Genomic DNA, 18,053 nt, shown 5'->3' with positions numbered 1-18,053 from the left:
ATTACTAATCAAAAAATAGGTGAATGTAAGTACTTCTTTTATCTATAATCATGACACTCTTACCTCATTGCAGCAATACATGTTTGTATTAACACTCCTTCCAGAAGTACTGTCAAAATAAAAGATACAAGAAGTTATCTTTCTCCAAAAGTATATTCAGCACCCAAAAATGTATTCATAACGGTTATCCAAATATACAGAACCCCTTTGGATTTGGAAGGACTTTGCTATAATTTTCTACTTTTGACCAAAAAGTTTGATTCTAATAATTAAACACTGGCACTATGAAGTTCAAATGTAACTGAGACTCGGTCATATTGAAGAAATGGTTACTGGTTGATCTTCAAGGTCAAACTGAGCCAAATGTAACTGATCACCCATCTCTCTAGTTTGCTTTATTTGCTTTACAACATCCAAGCGCTCTGAAGAATAAGATGAAGGGATCTGCATAAAGTAGCATGGTTCATGAGTAGGGAAGACAAAGGAAAATCTTGAAAGACAAGGCAGCAAAAAGTTACCAAGAATGGCATATACTTCTTGATAGCTGTCAGAATAGCTGCATGGCCTACAGCTGTTACCTGAAAACAGAAAGAAAATCATTTTATTATAATTGAAAAACTTCCAGCAATTTCTTCTCCGAGTAATAACAGTTATACTGTATTATAATTGCCTATTCAGTGATCAATTCCTCTGTCAAGTTAACCAAATCAGAAGGTTCTGAAAGGATAAAGGTGCTCACAGGAAGCAGCATCAAGATTGTCACTGGAATTAGCACAATTATGTCTGTCAAGGTTCTGTTTAGCCTCTTTTTTTGACTCCCCGAAGGCTTGCAGCCATGCATTTGCCTTGAGAGTAACTCTAAAGCAACAGAAATATCTGTGAAGAGCAACACAGTACCCATCCAGATGTCCTAGTAAAATATTCCACAGATTAAAAACGTAGAGTCATCACAGCTTACTCATCTACCAGAAACACACTGTTAAAACTCTTACTGCACTTGTGGATGCCAATTTGATTATGTATCTCTTGATAAAATTTTGAGGCTGAGTATTTGACTTGTCAATACAAGAGTCTTTCTCATATGTTTTCTTACTTGTGATTGCAGAAACTGAAGCCTGTGATTGAAAAAGGAAACATTGCTTACTAAGAGGAAGACATGTATAACTAACTGATGTTCCACAAAGTTGACACTTGAAAACACATCGACAAAACCAATATTTGTCCTTGCCAAAATACGTGAGCAAAAACCACAACACTGAACAAAAGAATTAAATCAAAACCTTCTGTGAGTATAGAACTCACAAAAGGAATCAACCTACTTCCTAGTTTGCAAGATAATGAATTTCATTAACTTGCTATATATAGATCTTGTTGTTATAATAAATCACATATACTGACATACCTTTTTGAATGTACAACTGTTTCGAAAATTAATCTCTGGACATCCTTCTGTAGTTAAATCATGTGACATCTGCTGAACTTCAAACACCCGAGGTAACTTGGGTCCAGTTATACTTCCCATATATGATGTTTGGTAGTCAATTGCAGCATGGTCCATGGTATTTAGTGATTCCCTGAAAATAGTCACTAATTAATGATCCTCAGCATTTGATGAGTAAGGCATCCATCAAACAAGAACCAGCCTACCCCGACTTGTCATAAGCAGCCCAGTGATATTGCAGACAAAAACTAAGCAAACCCTGACTAGGATGTTAAAAACAGAATGCAAAACATACAAGGTTAATAGGTGCTATTGTTAGACAAAGAAACTTAAACTATTTAAACTGATGTATGAACTAAATATTACCAAATAAGCAAGTATGACCGTGATGTTGTGTCCAATGATTGTTGAGTTGAGCGATTGAAGTGTGCAAACCCAGAGAAAACATCATAGCACACAGTAAAAACTACAGAAGAAATTATCTCTTTCTCTGCCTGGCGAGCATTTTGTTTAGACCTTTTCTCCTTGCTGTTTATTTGAACAAAGGACATATAAAAATCAAGCCATCCTATCTCATCTGTTACCACCTGAAAGACATATAGATTACAATCCGTGACAATTAATCTCAACATACAAATGGTATTTAACAGAAACTAACCTCCATGAAACACTGGTACACACTGATGGAGGAAAATTCCGGATAAATGAAAAGAATGCCAAATTCCAGATAACTAAAATCAAAGCATTGAATCTTCACTATCAGTATCTTGAAAATTTAAATGATTAAAAGTGTAACAAACAAGCAGAGAGATCAACCTGAGGAAGTCTTTGACTACTCCATCAAGATCCTTAATGCCCATTACTGACAAAAACATTCTAGTCTTTCTTCCAAGGTATGTAAAAAGTCCCAATGTGGCCAAACTGTCTGCTCGTATCTGTTAAAGGAACAGCATAAACAAATGTCTGAGTACAGAATGATATATAACCATGCATGCATCTATAAAATAATGAGATAAACAATATCGGTTATTTGGCAGGCATGTCAAGTGATCATGCAAACCATGACTAGAAATATATTATCTGTTTTGTAAAACTGAAAAAGAAAAATGTTTTAACCAACATCTTTTGTGTCTTCATGTCAACAGTGTATCAACAGGACTATATTTTAACCAAATATGTTTGACTATATGCTTCTGCTATTCCCTTTGGATGAGGCAAATTATTTCTTAAATAAATATTATATGCTCAGATTAAGTCCTATTTATCCATCAAATTTCTGCAAGTTGACCTTTTGCTGAAAATTTTGCTTCTTTAAAGTGATGCTTTCTTCATTGAAGGCTTTCAATAGTTTCTTGTGGGCCAAACCAATCCAAAACTCTAGGTCCTCAGTTTTCTCACTGGGAAAAACCTTCCCACCAAAATGGTACAAGAAATCCTGTTCAAATCCTGCCTCAGTTGCTAACTGATGTAATTTGTCAATAGATGCAAGATTGGGTGAAAAGTCCATAAGCTTGACTAAAACATCTTCAAGAGACAATACAAGTAAGGAGCAGCAGATATGCCTTGAGCCAAATTTAACCACTGCACTACAACATGTTATAGCCACAATGATTCCTGCAATACCGCTGAATACTTTTCTGTCAGGCTAAATTTCTTCTGCCGAATATATGGTGAATCTAACAGAAATGAACATAAAATCATCAACTTGAAGGAAAACTTTGAAAATCAAGCCAATGCAAGGACATTTATTGACTAGGAAAATGGAATTCCATCCAAGGTTCAAAAATATGTTTCTGAAAACAAGGTTTTTTCAAACAAACCTTCCTGCATATTCCATGGACCACTTCTTTAGGAGTGGAATAAAATATCCTGCTATCCGAGGCATTTCAGTGTCTCTAAACCACTGCACCAAATATGGATGCTTCATTTTCAGTCGAATTTCAATGTGCTCTCTCATTTGATTCATTTGTGGGCTCAAACTGAAACATGGAGGACAAGTAACACAGATGAGAGAGCAATGCTTACATCAGTTGTATTTAACAAAATCACTTTCATTGTTACTACAATTAACGAGGAAGGAAAAAGCAGAAATAGTAAATGTAATATGATGCACAACTATTCTTCCAATCAAATGTTTGATAAAATTCCAACATGTTACAACTCTTATATATATGTGTCAAGAAAAGCAGAAACAGTAAAAGCTTACATCTCTTTAACTGGGGAAAATTCATTTAGTCGTTCATGTGAAAGCAATATCTCCAAATCAATTACTGCTTTCATTAAAGCATAAACTGCAACCTACATGTACATGTCAATGGTAACAGGCTTATATCACAAATTCCCATAACGTAAAAAAATAATAATGTGTAGGAGACAACTATGTATTTGTTCACTATAGAACATTTTGCTGCATATACCTCATAAGCAATACGTCTATGCCATTCATGCACATCCTTCCCAATCCAAGCCATTGCAAGAGCAGGACCACTCCTTGCTACTCCAAGTGAGTTGATTGACTGGGAAAAACTCCTAGAAGATTCATGCAATAACCACACAACACAGTGCACCCTATTATGTTCTATTCCCTCACTACTGGATGTAACATCAGTAACCTCAATTGCTTCTTTGCTTTGATCATCAGAACCAGAAAAACATGTCTTAGCTGATGCTGCCAATGATGAGAGCTTCTTGAAGGATGTGTAACATGAAGACAGAGATCCAATTAACATGCCACTATTCAAAGAACTATTGTTTCTCTCATCTAAAACATTTGAATTGGCGTGTTGAAGGGATAAGCCGTTGTTCTTTTTCTGACATCTAGCCCAACGGATCTGTTTTAGGAAGAAACAAGAGATACATAAACTTTTGACAAATGCAATGTCTAAAATGCATAGCGAAATCAAACACATCAAAGATTAAGAAAAAAACAAGTTAGTTGGAACTCCTGAACTAGTGACTGATACTATATAGTAAGCTGCTACTTGATTTCATACAGAACAGATACAAGTGACAATGTACTTTCATGTATAATATGTCTTTTTTTTTTTCAAATTGTTACTGGGTAATACCACTCAAAACTTGTTGGTTACCTTGACAACAACATTGTTACGAGGACATCAACAACAGCAGTTCAGAAGATGAAATTTTTTAACTTTCGTAGAAAAGGCTACCTTCCAACAATTTAGGTAATTTTTCCTTTCTTTGATATTTTTTATCTGATTTTGGTCCCATGGATGATTGGCTGATTAATTTCATAACGGGGCAAAAAAGGGGTAGCGAAAGGATTATATACCAAAAGTAGAAACTCATCTTCAGAAACAAATTTCAACTTTCAGGTAGGAAAATACCAACAATGGATAAGCAGTGAGTTTAATATTGTTTCAGATAATATTTATTCTTTTACAGCACACAAGGGGTTATTTTGATGCGCTTGTAACAATTGTTAGAGCAAGAACAGGAAGGAGAAGAAAAAGCAAGAGGAAGCTTACGAGTAGTTGAAAAGTTGATGTTGCAGATTGAAGTGAGTAGCCATGAAAAGATGAAAAGTAAGAGACAGAGGAAAAGATTAGGCATATTAATGTTGGAAAATATAAATAATGGATTTGTGTAAGAGCGGTGGCATCGAGGCAGAGAGAGAGAGAGAGAGACACTAAATTTATAATTAATTCACCAACTCCAACACTTCATTGCCCTTTGGATTTGGCTCCTATTAGCTTTCCTTGCTAATGCTTAGTTTGTGGACAACACAACCTTAAAACAAAAGAACAAAACACTTGTACGTATTATGTCCAAACCAAACTCTAAACTTTAACTCAATGTTGTTTCAAACACGTCAAAGTCAACACCAAACGTTTCTCTCACTGAATCAGCCTTTAGTATTGTTGTTTAAGTGTGGTGGATACATGGTTGGTGTTAATCTTTACATGCAAATTTGTCTCTATTTTCATAATAAGTAATACTATCTTTCAAGTTTCGTACTTCAAACAGTACAAACATGATTTAGTTAGGGCTGAATTAACTTCATTTCACTTCAACTTTTAGTTGTTTTTTTCATCTATGATCTTGGGGAACCATACCTAATACACGTAAGTCAGATGATATAACCGTGCAAATGGCAAAAGGTTACAAAATTTGTATATAAAAACACCAAGTACGGGTTGAGTTCAATTAATTTTTGAGAAAACAATGATACAGTTTTACTAACTTTCTCAAGATTTTAAAATGATGAACAATTATTTTTTAAGTTTTACGTTGGAGCAAGTGATACGATGAAATCTTTTTCATCTTTTTATAGAGGAAAGTGAGGAACCATTGTAATTAATTAAAAATGTACAACCATTAAAAATCACATCTTAATATCATTCTTCATACTGGGCATCAAATTTTGAAATATTTTCCTTCTTTGGTACAATAAAATACCAATTTAAGGTTCATTACTTCTAAAGGCCAACTCAAACTGATAAACATAGACTTTAATAATATATAACTATTATTAACAGAAAACCGTATGAGGGTTAAGTAAAGCAAAACATGAACATGAAAAAACAATACCATATACATATATATATATATATATATATATATATATATATATATATATATATATATATCGCGTAATAAAATATTAACAATAAAATGTTAAAAAGAGTAATAAATTGTTTAACATCGAGTCTGTTTGGTACACGAAAATGCTTTTGATTGAATAAAAAAGAAACTTATTTCAAGGACTGGCTCAACCACCTCATCAATGATCATTTGGTATTTTGGTGTTGAATGAAACAAACACAACAGCTAACTTGTTCACCAATCTTTTCAACTGAATTGACTAGCCTAACCCAGTCGATTTTTAATCATTTCCATAAAGGAACAAAATCAAAGTCCATGAGTTTAAAAGAAGAGGAATGGGACAAACTGTCCACCATCTTCTGTTCACTGACATCTTTTGTTCTCAGAGCATGCTTAGACATTACTTTCAAATGAATGGCAAGATAATGGCATTACCAAAACTCAACCTCGAAATCAATGTACATTCTTAATTCTTCCAGTTTATTGGTCTTGAGTAACAACCTTATCAGTAACTTTCCCACCAGGAGTTTCTACATTACTTTCCTTAAAACCTAGTTCAGCCAAGTCTTGTTTTGCCATCAAGTTCCTGTAAGAAGCCAATTATGTTTAGTTATAAAAAAATCTAGTTAAAACAAAAGCTACGAACCATATATACCAAAAGTAATATCTACAGCATAATATACCATTTTACAATGAAAATAAGAAGACCGATTAAAGATATCTACCAAAAATCACTAACTTCTACACTTAATATTTCATCATGATAATATTTTAGATTATGAGATTACATTCAATGATTTCATTGCAAAATTGGTACAAATATGGTGTCATTAAACATACACATCTATAGAAAAACCAGAGACAAAGCTACTGTCTGAGAAATGATTAATAACGGATGCCAGAGGAATTACAGGAGTTAATCTTAAATATAGAGACTCTACTCTATCTCTTAAAATGCTATTACTGTTTCTCCAGTAATTTTGTTCTCTTTCTTGTTTATTCAAAGAGGCATTTTGTTCCTATAAATAGAAAAATTGTAAAAGTATGGTGGTTTCATGTATGTTTTATGTTGTTTTTAGTTCCACACTAAAGATCATATTTAGTTTTAAATGAAAAGTGTTCACTCTTTTCCTCACGAAAATTGCATTGCTCATCACTCTCAAAAATCTAGAATGACTAATTCAAATCCACGAAAGATAATTAAGACTTTAACAAAGCTGCTTAGTCATCAAGTCAAACTACAAAATTGAGCTCAACAGAGTAGCCTGGCCTACTTAATTAACACCAAAGACTAACTAACATGTGCATTAAAAACTTATATGCAATGCATTGAAAGCAACCCACCTCTCCATGCGACACTGCAGGTATTTTTTTGAGAATTGCCTGCATTTTTCAGACTGGTGTCCCTCAGTCTTCAAACAATTTAGATATTCCACCTTCTCCTGCAACAAGGGCAATACAAGAATGAATCAAAATGGAGATGAGAAACCCAGAATGAATAAACAGGTGAAAAACAAGCATACACACTATGTCACACAAATGCAAATGGTCCAAGGGGAATATTCCCTTTTCTGGAGGCACTGGACGGAGCCCCCTATTGCCACCAAATGCACCACCTATACTACACAAAACAGTCAAAAACATTATTAATAATCAGAAACCGATATAGATTAAAGCATAGCGAAGAAATCAGCATAGTCCACAACTTAGGAATAACAAACGGTATTGGTTTTAGAAACAATGGAGAAAGCATAAAATTTTGAAACAACCCTAGAGCATAAAACTTTCACTACAAAATTTGGAAGCAATTCATTTATCAAACAGAGGATGAATGGTGAAAGGCAAACAAATACCTGCGGCACTCATTTCTAGGGTTTCATGCGGAAGCGTTGATACGGAATCTGAGAAAACAATTTCAATTTCAACTGAATTAAATTAAAAAAGACGCTGCAAGTTCGATCCTTTGTGCAGTTGGGGTCGATCAAACCAGGAATCAAGTTTGCTAACAAATATTCTTATGCGGTTAAATGTTTACAATTTTCTTTTTATTTTTAAGCAAACTTTTTAATTATAGAGTTATTTAAATTTTAAGTGTTTGATAAATTTGAGTATATTTAATTAAGTTTTTATTAATTTAAACTTTTTTTCATATATGAAGTATTTAGAATATTTATAGTTTAATTTAAATACTTATTTTCTAATTTTCTTAAAAAAATTGGTAACAGTGGTTTATTTATTTTTTAAGTAATGCAAAATTTTTTAGTTAATGTAAAATAGTATTATGGTGACGGCATGACAATGATATTTTGTTATCCATAACGTTTTTCGCTAAAACAATACAACAAGACAAAGTATAAAAGTAATCATCTTACCACATGATTAAAAAATTAAATAATAAAAACTTGATTAAAAAATATAAAATGTTAAATATTTAAAAATTAAAAAAAATTAATAAATACTCAATTAAATATAACTCATTTTGAAAGATATTATATGTGTTCTGGAAATCTTGTTTCAAACATTCTATTCTAGCAAAATTATTACGAAATGCATTGTGTCGAAAAATCTCATTGAAAATTTTGAAAAACTCATTCTGAAAATTTTCAAGAACATATTATTCGGAAAACACCTCCATGATAAGCACTTGTGGGTGTACAGAGAGTAAGAGCCTATCTGTTATCATGATATTCTTGCAATTTTGGGTCTAATGAAAACAAAAAATTGGGGCACTACAATTTATTCCTGCACCTCCGTAAGTCAAGTCAAAAGACCATCTTACCCATATATTATTACTATATGCACCTCCATAAGTCATCTAAAAAGACCATCTTACCCCTATATTATTCCGATATTCATCTCTACGTTCACCCTCTCTTCCTTCCCGTTTTCTCTTCTTCTCACCAGGTTTGATCCCAACATAAATCAAATTTTTATTTTTTTCAAGTTAAACTTTCATAATGAGATGAAAAGATGACTAAAAATTAATTAAACACACACAATCTTCACCCTCTCCCCTTCTATGCATAACCTTATCCTACTCAATTAACTTTTTTTTTTTCTCATTAAACATATATATTTCAGATTCTATAATCCAAATACAAAATAAAAATTTATTATGATCAATATAATGCATAATATATTTTTTATTTTTGTGTTGTATAATTAGACTTTATAAATTAAATATTTCATTAATAAATATCGATAAAGTATTATAAAATATCAGACACAGATCCGGATACGGATATAAATTGGAGTATCGATACATCATACGTCTCACTCAAAATATCAATTTAATAAATAATAATTTTCATCTCATGAGCTTTTTATATATTTATTATTTTATAAATATATAAGAAAAAATTATATATTATAATTTTTTTAATAATTACATCTCTCGTATTTTTATTACATCTTAATAAACTATTTTTATTTTTAAAATTTATTTTAAATAATTGTTTCTATTCTTAAACTTTCCTTTCAATAAATAAATATAAATAAATGATTTCATTTATTTAAATATTTATAACACGAACTAAAAGAATATATTATTTTAATTCTTCCAAAATTTACTATCCGTCACTTACTTTCTGAAATGTATTTTGATCTCGCTTGTGGCCAATAGCATCTGAAATACTCAAATCCCTCTCAACACAAAAAAAACTAACTAGCTGTTTAACCTATTTTTTTTTTTCATTTTCATTCTATTTCCTCATTTTAAAAATATCGTCCGAGAATATAATTCTTAACTATTTATAGCGATACATCATAAAGTATGGTACAGTTTCAATAAGGTGTAGGAACCAATTAATGATCCAACCTAACAAAATAATAAACAGTTAATCAACATGCCCAACTAACTACCCATGTGTTCCACATTAAATTTCTATATTTGTTGAAGCATGCATATAAACATTTTTCGATGTTGCACTATATATTAATTTATTTTTTACTCTATTTTACATTTTATATTTATATTTTTCATTTTACATTTCACTCCGTTTACATATTTTGATAACAAGACCAATATTAGTTTTTCAATAATATTTTTTTCTCAATTTTTTTTTCTTAATCATTGTCTATAAAAATCAAGTGCTAACTAACTCAACTTCATATGTATTTGGTCTAAATCAAACTAAAAAACACCTTTTAGAAGTTAATTATAAAATAAATTTTTATTCTAAGAACCTTCTCGTCTAAATTGAATCCATGGTTAGTTAGAATCATCCACTAACCTTTCTAAAATAATATATATATATATATATATATATATATATATATATATATATATATATATATATATATATATATATATTTTAATAAATTGAACCTACTAAAAATTATATTCTCTTATAATCGTGTTTTGATAACATTTAATCATATAATTGTTATATTTATATATCATGTCTAGAAAACAGCTTAATTTAGTGTACATTATTTAAAATTAACTACAACAAAAATTGTTTCATGCAACAAGACAAAATTGTGAATTAAACCATAAAAATCGTTGGCTAAAGTTTAGACAACAATTTTTTATTTGTAGGTAATATGTTATGGTTTTTAGTATGATAACAATTTTAAAATCGTTGCTTAAAATCCTTATAAAAGATAATGATTTTGATGTGTTTTTAAAAACTTCACAATTTCAACCCTATGGCTTGGCGTTTTTAGTTTAAAATCAAAGGGAATGAAGAAATTCAAATTCTTGCGTTTTTGGAACTAAGTTTTGCATTTTCGGTCATAAGAGGAGGAGGAAATATTTCTAATCTAAAAGCTTTAATTTTGAGTGTATTTTAAACCAGGATTAGCCAATACTTTTGACAAACATCATTTATATAAGTGTTGCTTAAGATAGTTTTTTAAGTCACATATAAATAAATATTGTCTTTACTATGTTTAGACTATATTTTTATACGCATGGTCTCGTTTAGGGTTGTCTAAAATACTTTTTATTGTAGTTTTCAATAATAGAAAAAACTTATCTACAATTAACATAATTTTATCACAAAAATTATATTGGTATTGTAATTTTAGCATGCAATCTATACATAAGTATTTTATTATTTTTAATTTTGATCATAATATAATTTTATGTATCAAATTATTTATTTATTATGAATTTAATACTACTAAATGAATAGATAGAAAGGACTCCGGTTAAGACAAAACCTTGTCCCAATTCGATTAATAAGCGGGACCAAAAAATTAATAAGACAAACCAACTCAACCAATAATATCTTTGAGAAATCAACCCATAACATAAAATTCTCTATTAGTTGCTCCTAAATACAGTTTTATTCTTTTATAATTATAGTTGTAATTTCAAATGAAACGTTGCAACAATTAATTTTTTTAATTTTCATAGAAGACATATATTTGTAAGTTTGATAGTAAAATACGTGATCTTAATTTTTTTTTTTTAAAAACATCACGGTTTTAGTTTCTTGTTAGGATTAAAAGTAGGTGGTATTTCTCAATTTAATAACTAAAAGTTAATAAATAATATGAAGACTAAAAGCTTTGATAATTTTATACACTGAAACATTCAACCATTTTTCAGTTCTAGACGGTAAAGTATAAAGTAAACCCTAGATATTTTATCCATAAACTATATTATAAAGCAATGAGATATTAATTAGAGGATTTGGTAGGGTTTTAGGTGAAAAAGCTTGGTGTGCGTATATTATCGAACACCAAAGCCAAATTAATTAGGATCATGTGCTACACGTTATCTAACTGTTCATCACAATAATTTATTCCACTATTCTTGCAAACAAACCCGTGTTCGTCTTTCTTTATTTTTATTAATCAAATTGGTTAATTTATATATATTCATATAATATATATAAATTTTACTTTACATACCTTTCTGAATTAGGTGTTATGCGAGTGTTGTGTTTTGTTGGAACCGGCCTTATCACGTGACCAAAAATTATAATTATTAATTAATGTGTAATTTTTTTTATTTAAGAACGTAAGAGTCCAAATACTATAATTTAATTATAACTCGATCTATTTGATTTTCGTCATGAGATAATTGCTGCCATCCGTAACATGTCCTTGGAGTGGAGGAATTAAAAAACGTTAATGGCGACCTAGAAACAGTGGAAGATGTTGGTTTGGACCCATCATGCATGCGTCGGTGACGACATTGATTTCATGCCAAAGCTGGCAAAGCGAGCATGCACGTTGAACATCTTCTGAATTTAGAACAGAACCTTGAGTTTCAGACTCACTCACTCACTATACGACTTGGGAAAAAGAGAGAGAGAATTTGAGTGATGTGTGTGCATGAACTTGGAACCTAAGAAAGACATTGCATTTCCACACTTTGTTTGGAAAATAAAACAACACAATAAATAAGGCTGATAGAGAAACAGTAAATGTACGTTTTCTCACACCTTCATAATACTTGTCTGCATAAAATGTTTATTACAGACAATAAATATTGTGTACCATCTACATTGTATTTCTATATCTTTGTATTAAATCTTGACAATTTTAAATTTGTGATCAATATCTCAGATATGGACATTCTATATTTGAATAAAATCTAATAGAAGTTATCACAAAAAAATTGGAGTCAAAAATAATTTTCTACTTATTTTTATTAAATTTTACAAAACGAGGATCATATGGATTAAGCTAAAAACACAACCTTTTAAGTCACACAACAATGACTAGTGAATGAAAACACTAATTTTATGCAAAATGTAATTGGAGAGAATGAAAGTTCAAACGAACACCACAATGGTAAGATGTAGTGAAATGGGTTGAAGAACTTATTCCTACAAGTTTGGCGTCGTTGTTGCTCACACAAACGAGAAAGAGAAAGGTAGTTTTGAAATTTTAAAAGATCAAATGACATCAGTCAACCTCCCAACAAACGTTAATTCTTAATTTAACATCAGTCCTAGGGTCAATAAACGTTAAATAACAGTAGACTACCCTAGGTCCGACGTTATTTAACACCTGTTAGTTTTAACATTGATGTTAAATTGAGAATTAACGTTTGTTAGGAACATGTATGACGCCAATTTAAGTGAAATATTTACAAAAAGCCCACTATGCATTTTTAACATTGGATTTTGCTACACATGACATGGAATTATTGACGTTCAAAATTCTTTTTGTGTTATTTTGTGTTAGTGAATTGTGATGGTAAAATTTTGAAAATGAGTTAGAAAATAAAAAAATCATCAAAATAATATTTTATGTGAAAAAAATAAATAAAAATATTAAAAAGAAGTAAAAATAATCAAATGTGTGTCTTACTAATTATTTGATACACCGTTGAATGAAAACGAGCAAAAAATATATAATTAAATATATGATAGAATGAAAGATACCTTGAAGATTTAAAAAATTCCTTTAATTTACTGAAGTTAATAATACACTATTTGAACCTAATCAAACAAAGAAAATAATGTATGATCAAAACTCTAGTAAGAAAAACGGTACCTTCAAAAAAATATATATATAAACGAATTTTGTCATATAGAACAACCAAACAATTAGAAAAGATAAAGCAAAAATATGTAAAAAAATTACGAAATAAAATACTAAGAAAATTATAAGTTCTTTAAGTTGTCCTTATTAAGAGTCTCTATCGAAGGCCCATAAGAGTGAGTACTATCGGCATTCTACCTTTTAAGCTGAAGTGAGATCGGGTACTATTACAATATTACCACTAATTATAACTAAGTTAACCATTTGACGAAAACAGTTTATAACACACCATGTGAATTCAGCTCAATTATTGTAAACTAATACGTAATCATAATATTATAATGAAACCAACCGCAATTAGCAAATACAAAAAGACTTTTTCTGTAACCAGATCCATTTCTTTCTCAAGTAAACGTGTAAATTAAGCTCAAATCAACACAAGTTTCTCTCACCACTCTTGTGTTAGCCACCATCGTTTCTTATAATAAGAATACCATTTTAGGTGTTACAGAGGAGTTTTACTGGGGAGAACAACACCAATGAGATCTTAGCCTAACCACATAAGACACTGACACCACTCTCAACCCAAAATCTTAAGACAATGGATTTATGGTTCGTTATTCTTATATAGTGTTATACTTTCTCATTTTTAGCTAATGTGGGACTTAGAATCACACTTGGATTCCTAACAAATACTATATACTATCATTTTATTTATTCTTATTGTGCATAAATAATTACAACCTCTTCCTTTGTCTTGTTTCTTTTTGTGAGCGTTATTATGATGATCCTATATATGTCAAGACAAACTCGAATCATGATGGAACCACGATATTGACTTAATATTATTATTGTCATCATTAGCCCATTAATTAATCAATTAGTAACAAAATAAGACTTTCATGTTCCATTTTAACTCAAACCAGAGCTGACTTTATTTGAATATACTACCGTTTATATCCATCGTTGGACCTTCTTAAACACTCGAGTTTATTACCAAAGTGGAAATTGCAGGTTTTAATATTTAAATATTTACCATCAAATGATTTTTTTATCTAATGAGCTCCAAATTATTGACCATGAAACTTTAATCTTTTGCAAGAGCTACACACTAAAATTAAACATGTAGGGCATTGCAATGTTAGCGTAATGCTAGGTTTTTGCATTGGTAATGCGTAACTATACAAGCCAGACATGCATGGTAGAGATGTTTCTCCTTCTCTTATTAGAAAGGGTGATTAAGACACTAATGCTGCATTAGACAAACACAAACCCTAGTGTGTGCCCTGTGGTTATATGCTCCTTCCTCTTTTCTCACGTTATGATTCTAATAATTCCTTCATTTTCATTCAAGACGTTGTCCTAAATTAATGCACCAACGTTTGCAAAATGAGAAACGAGTAAATAGTAGAACTAAAAGGGTGTATGATGAATAGTATTAAAAATTCAAGTTTGAATCTATATCAGGTACTGACTAGATATAAAAAAGTTGAATGCGGATAAAAACTCATAAAATTATTAGTATAAGACATCTTATTGTATTGGAGATCCTATACTAATTAAAGATGAAATAGATCTACAATATACGTTAGAAGTCTCACGTTGACTAGAGATAAGGTTAATTCACAATGTATAAGTGGGTGCAATCCTCACCTTTCAAGCCGGTTTTGTGGGATTGAATTAGACTTAAAACTCACTTCTAACATGATTTCAGAGTCAAGTTAGAGCATATCCTAATAAACTTTCTTGAACTTTCTTAGACATTCTGTTCCACCCAATATCAGACCGCTAATGAACTATCCACTAATTTCTTGTCCCATGCACGAGATGAATACCCACTAATTTCTTGTCTCACGCACGAGATGAGTATACATCGACTAAGGGAAGTTAGGCCCACTTCTAATAATATATAAGTGAGTGTAAACAATATTACGAGCATGATGTTATGAGGTTAACTTAGGTTTAAAATATATTTTTTCAGATAATATCAATGTCATTTAACGTATGCTCGAGCAAGATTTATTGTTGGTTGGATATTATATTGTTGTGTGACCATTCAATATTATTTATTATATACCTTAAAATTCACTTTTTAAAATATTAAAAGTGATATTAATTTCTTATATCTTTTATGAAAAAATTATTATTTGATAAATCAGTCAAATAATGAAGAATGGGGGTTGGACAAAAGAAGAGACAATTTGATCACAAGGGCAACGGGCACAAAGAAAGTTGAGATGTGGACTAAGGAGACTTAGCCAGATGTTGTAGTGAACGTTGAGGCTACAATATCGATGTGGGACCTCTTTGTACCCGCATTGTCTCCTTTCTCCAATCCATTATCTACACCTATGTGAACCACTTCTTGTCAAATTAAATATTCAACACCCAAATTTCTTATTTTTTTTCTAACAACCTCCATTCCATTCCATTAAACAGTTTCTTAATAATTTTTAAATCACAGAAATCAGCTTCTCGATATATAGTCTCTGTCTCTGTCTTTTTCTATTGCTTAAATGAGTTTAGTAATAAATGAAGTGAGATAAGTATCGAAACTTTTTCATTTTAAAAAACAGGTAATTGGTAGAGTGATTCTTTTTCGTTTCTGACCATGTTCCGATTGGTGTAATGAGCATTAGTTCAGAAATCTTGAATATATCATAATTACTACTATACATTAGTTTTAGTCAACAGTTAATTCTGCATACATCAACTTGGTCTATTTTAGACAGATAAAAGAAACTCCAAACCCTATTTAGACATATCCATCTACAACACGTTAGTTTGCTCCTGCTTCGACAAATTGTCAGTATTTTTTTGTCATTAGGTTTCAATGATGTAGTGTACCAAAAACTTTACTGTTTAATTACACTGTCGTACATTTTCTCTTTCACACACTAATAACACATGTTTGCTCTTAATAAAGGTAAATAAATAAAAAAAGCAGCCAAAAAACGATAGATAAAAAGAGCAAAAGAAGTCACTAGTTTCACTCCAAATACGTGTAAAACGTTATAAATGTACTTTCATATTAGTCTCGCCAATAAAAGATACACCTAAGCTAGTTATTAATAAAGAGAGCATCAAATCCATTCACTTATGTCGGAAACAAAAACAATACAAGATTGTGTAATTAGTGTTAATAAAAAAAATAATAGAATTTAATTTAAATTGTTATAGATGTATGATATTTTTGGGTGGAGGGTTAAAGAAGTGTGTGAAATATATAATTGGTAGGTCAAGGGTCGCTGTAAGAGAGCGTGTTATTCACTACGAAAGGCTTACGCCATGTATAGTGTGTCCTCATTCTGCTTCACTCATCTTCTTCCAACCATGCCCCTATGCTATACGTTGGATAGAGTCTTGGACTTTACACTTCTCTCTCTATATGTATATGTTTGCCAAACCAAACATTCATTCCCACTCTTGAGTTTCAACAATGACACAAACACCAACCTCGTCCGAAACAACCTCTTCTACGTCGTCGCCGTCCACGCATTCGGGCTCAAAGGCTCAGGCCCGGGCCAAGAGGCCCAGAGACTGCAGCAAGCACCCGGTGTACCACGGCGTACGGAAGCGCAATTGGGGCAAATGGGTCTCGGAAATCCGCGAACCGCGCAAGAAGTCCCGCATCTGGCTCGGAACCTTCGCCACCCCCGAAATGGCGGCGCGGGCCCATGACGTGGCGGCGCTCACCATCAAGGGCCAATCCGCAATCCTCAACTTCCCGGAGATCGCGGACCTGCTCCCCCGCCCCCTCACGTGCTCCCCACGCGACATTCAAGCCGCCGCCACCGCCGCCGCCTCCATGTCTAAATTCGACCCCGTAACACAAACCTCGGACTCAGAAACGGAAACCTCCCAAGAATCCGAACTGAGCGAGATAGTGGAGCTTCCGAACATCGAAGACAGCTTTGACTCCTCCGTTGACTCGTTCGTGATGGTCGACGTTGTGGAGAGTTGGATGTTTCCGCCATTGGACTCCTTCTGCGCGGCCTTTTCCGATGAGTTATTTCCGCAACAGTTTTGCTCCGAAACGCTATTACCCATTTGGGATTGAACGGTGCGTTTGGTTCCCCACTATTGGTACCACCCACAACGAAATCATTTGATACACTCTGAAATCGAAATTTGGGTGCTTTCACTTCCCAACATGTGGGATTCACAAGTGTCATTAATGGCGTGTTTCGCTATTTCTGCTGTCACTGGTCCACTCTCTGCATCATATTTCTTTCACACGTCACTTAATATTCCTATACTTAGCCTTAGTAACTTCTCTTCCACTATTCAACTTCACTCTCTTTCTTTTTTATCTTTCTTCTATCTCCTATCTACTAGTTAGCTATAGCTTCCTCTGTTTCATACAATTGGAGACACAAAATGTGAATGTCCAATGAATTTTTACCACATCACCTTACTGTACAGAACTATATAGACTTTATTTTATGATCTTTTTTTCTGTTTTTTTAAGAGATTTTCTGAGTTATCCCACAATGTTTCTTTTGTGTACCTTTTAGCTTGTCAATTTTGTTGTTCAACGATTTCATTCAGAAAAGTTAATTATCTCTGATGAGATTTTTGTGAAAAAGAAACTATTTTG

The 18,053-nt window shown here is 31.8% G+C and overlaps 2 protein-coding genes and 1 pseudogene across 3 annotated transcripts; 1 reads left to right on the top strand and 2 right to left on the bottom strand.

The window, feature by feature from the left end:
* Positions 1-64: 64 nt before the first annotated feature.
* On the bottom strand, positions 65-5,644 carry LOC114166358 (uncharacterized). 2 transcript variants are annotated; one of them, XM_028051077.2, is made up of 14 exons: positions 4,930-5,626; positions 3,859-4,272; positions 3,648-3,739; positions 3,262-3,420; positions 2,730-3,066; positions 2,258-2,376; positions 2,100-2,172; positions 1,808-2,028; positions 1,648-1,704; positions 1,403-1,574; positions 993-1,115; positions 740-910; positions 519-578; positions 65-444 (listed from the first exon to the last, which is right to left on the bottom strand). In XM_028051077.2, the coding sequence occupies exons 2-14, from the start codon at positions 4,168-4,170 to the stop codon at positions 313-315; spliced, it is 2,028 nt and encodes a 675-aa protein (XP_027906878.2). In that variant the 5' UTR covers positions 4,171-4,272; positions 4,930-5,626; the 3' UTR covers positions 65-312. The 2 variants fall into 2 exon arrangements, with proteins under 2 accessions (XP_027906878.2, XP_027906879.2); XM_028051078.2 differs by lacking the exon at positions 1,648-1,704 and having other exon boundaries at positions 4,930-5,644.
* A 433-nt stretch (positions 5,645-6,077) lies between these two features.
* Positions 6,078-8,041, bottom strand: LOC114166422 (uncharacterized). The gene is made up of 4 exons (XM_028051155.2): positions 7,861-8,041; positions 7,535-7,623; positions 7,352-7,449; positions 6,078-6,593 (listed from the first exon to the last, which is right to left on the bottom strand). The coding sequence occupies exons 1-4, from the start codon at positions 7,871-7,873 to the stop codon at positions 6,488-6,490; spliced, it is 306 nt and encodes a 101-aa protein (XP_027906956.1). The 5' UTR covers positions 7,874-8,041; the 3' UTR covers positions 6,078-6,487.
* Positions 8,042-16,783: 8,742 nt separating this feature from the next.
* LOC114167265 (dehydration-responsive element-binding protein 3 pseudogene) lies at positions 16,784-17,962 on the top strand (annotated as a pseudogene).
* The last annotated feature ends 91 nt before the right edge of the window (positions 17,963-18,053 follow it).

Source organism: Vigna unguiculata, chromosome 10 (genome assembly GCF_037176805.1).
Source record: "Vigna unguiculata cultivar grain cowpea cultivar isolate G323 ecotype 2 chromosome 10, ASM3717680v1, whole genome shotgun sequence".
Classification (NCBI taxonomy): Eukaryota; Viridiplantae; Streptophyta; class Magnoliopsida; order Fabales; family Fabaceae; genus Vigna; species Vigna unguiculata.
This window is presented reverse-complemented; position numbering and strand designations above follow the sequence as displayed.

Coding starts and splice junctions, on each gene's coding strand:
- LOC114166358 (XM_028051077.2), bottom strand. CDS start 4,170: ATGTTAATTGGATCTCTGTCTTCATGTTACACATCCTTCAAGAAGCTC. Junction 2,029..2,099: donor TGTACCAGTGTTTCATGGAG/GTTAGTTTCTGT, acceptor TATGTCTTTCAG/GTGGTAACAGATGAGATAGG. Junction 1,575..1,647: donor GCTGCTTATGACAAGTCGGG/GTAGGCTGGTTC, acceptor GACTATTTTCAG/GGAATCACTAAATACCATGG.
- LOC114166422 (XM_028051155.2), bottom strand. Junction 7,450..7,534: donor ATTTGCATTTGTGTGACATA/GTGTGTATGCTT, acceptor CCCTTGTTGCAG/GAGAAGGTGGAATATCTAAA. Junction 6,594..7,351: donor CTGCAGTGTCGCATGGAGAG/GTGGGTTGCTTT, acceptor GGCTTCTTACAG/GAACTTGATGGCAAAACAAG.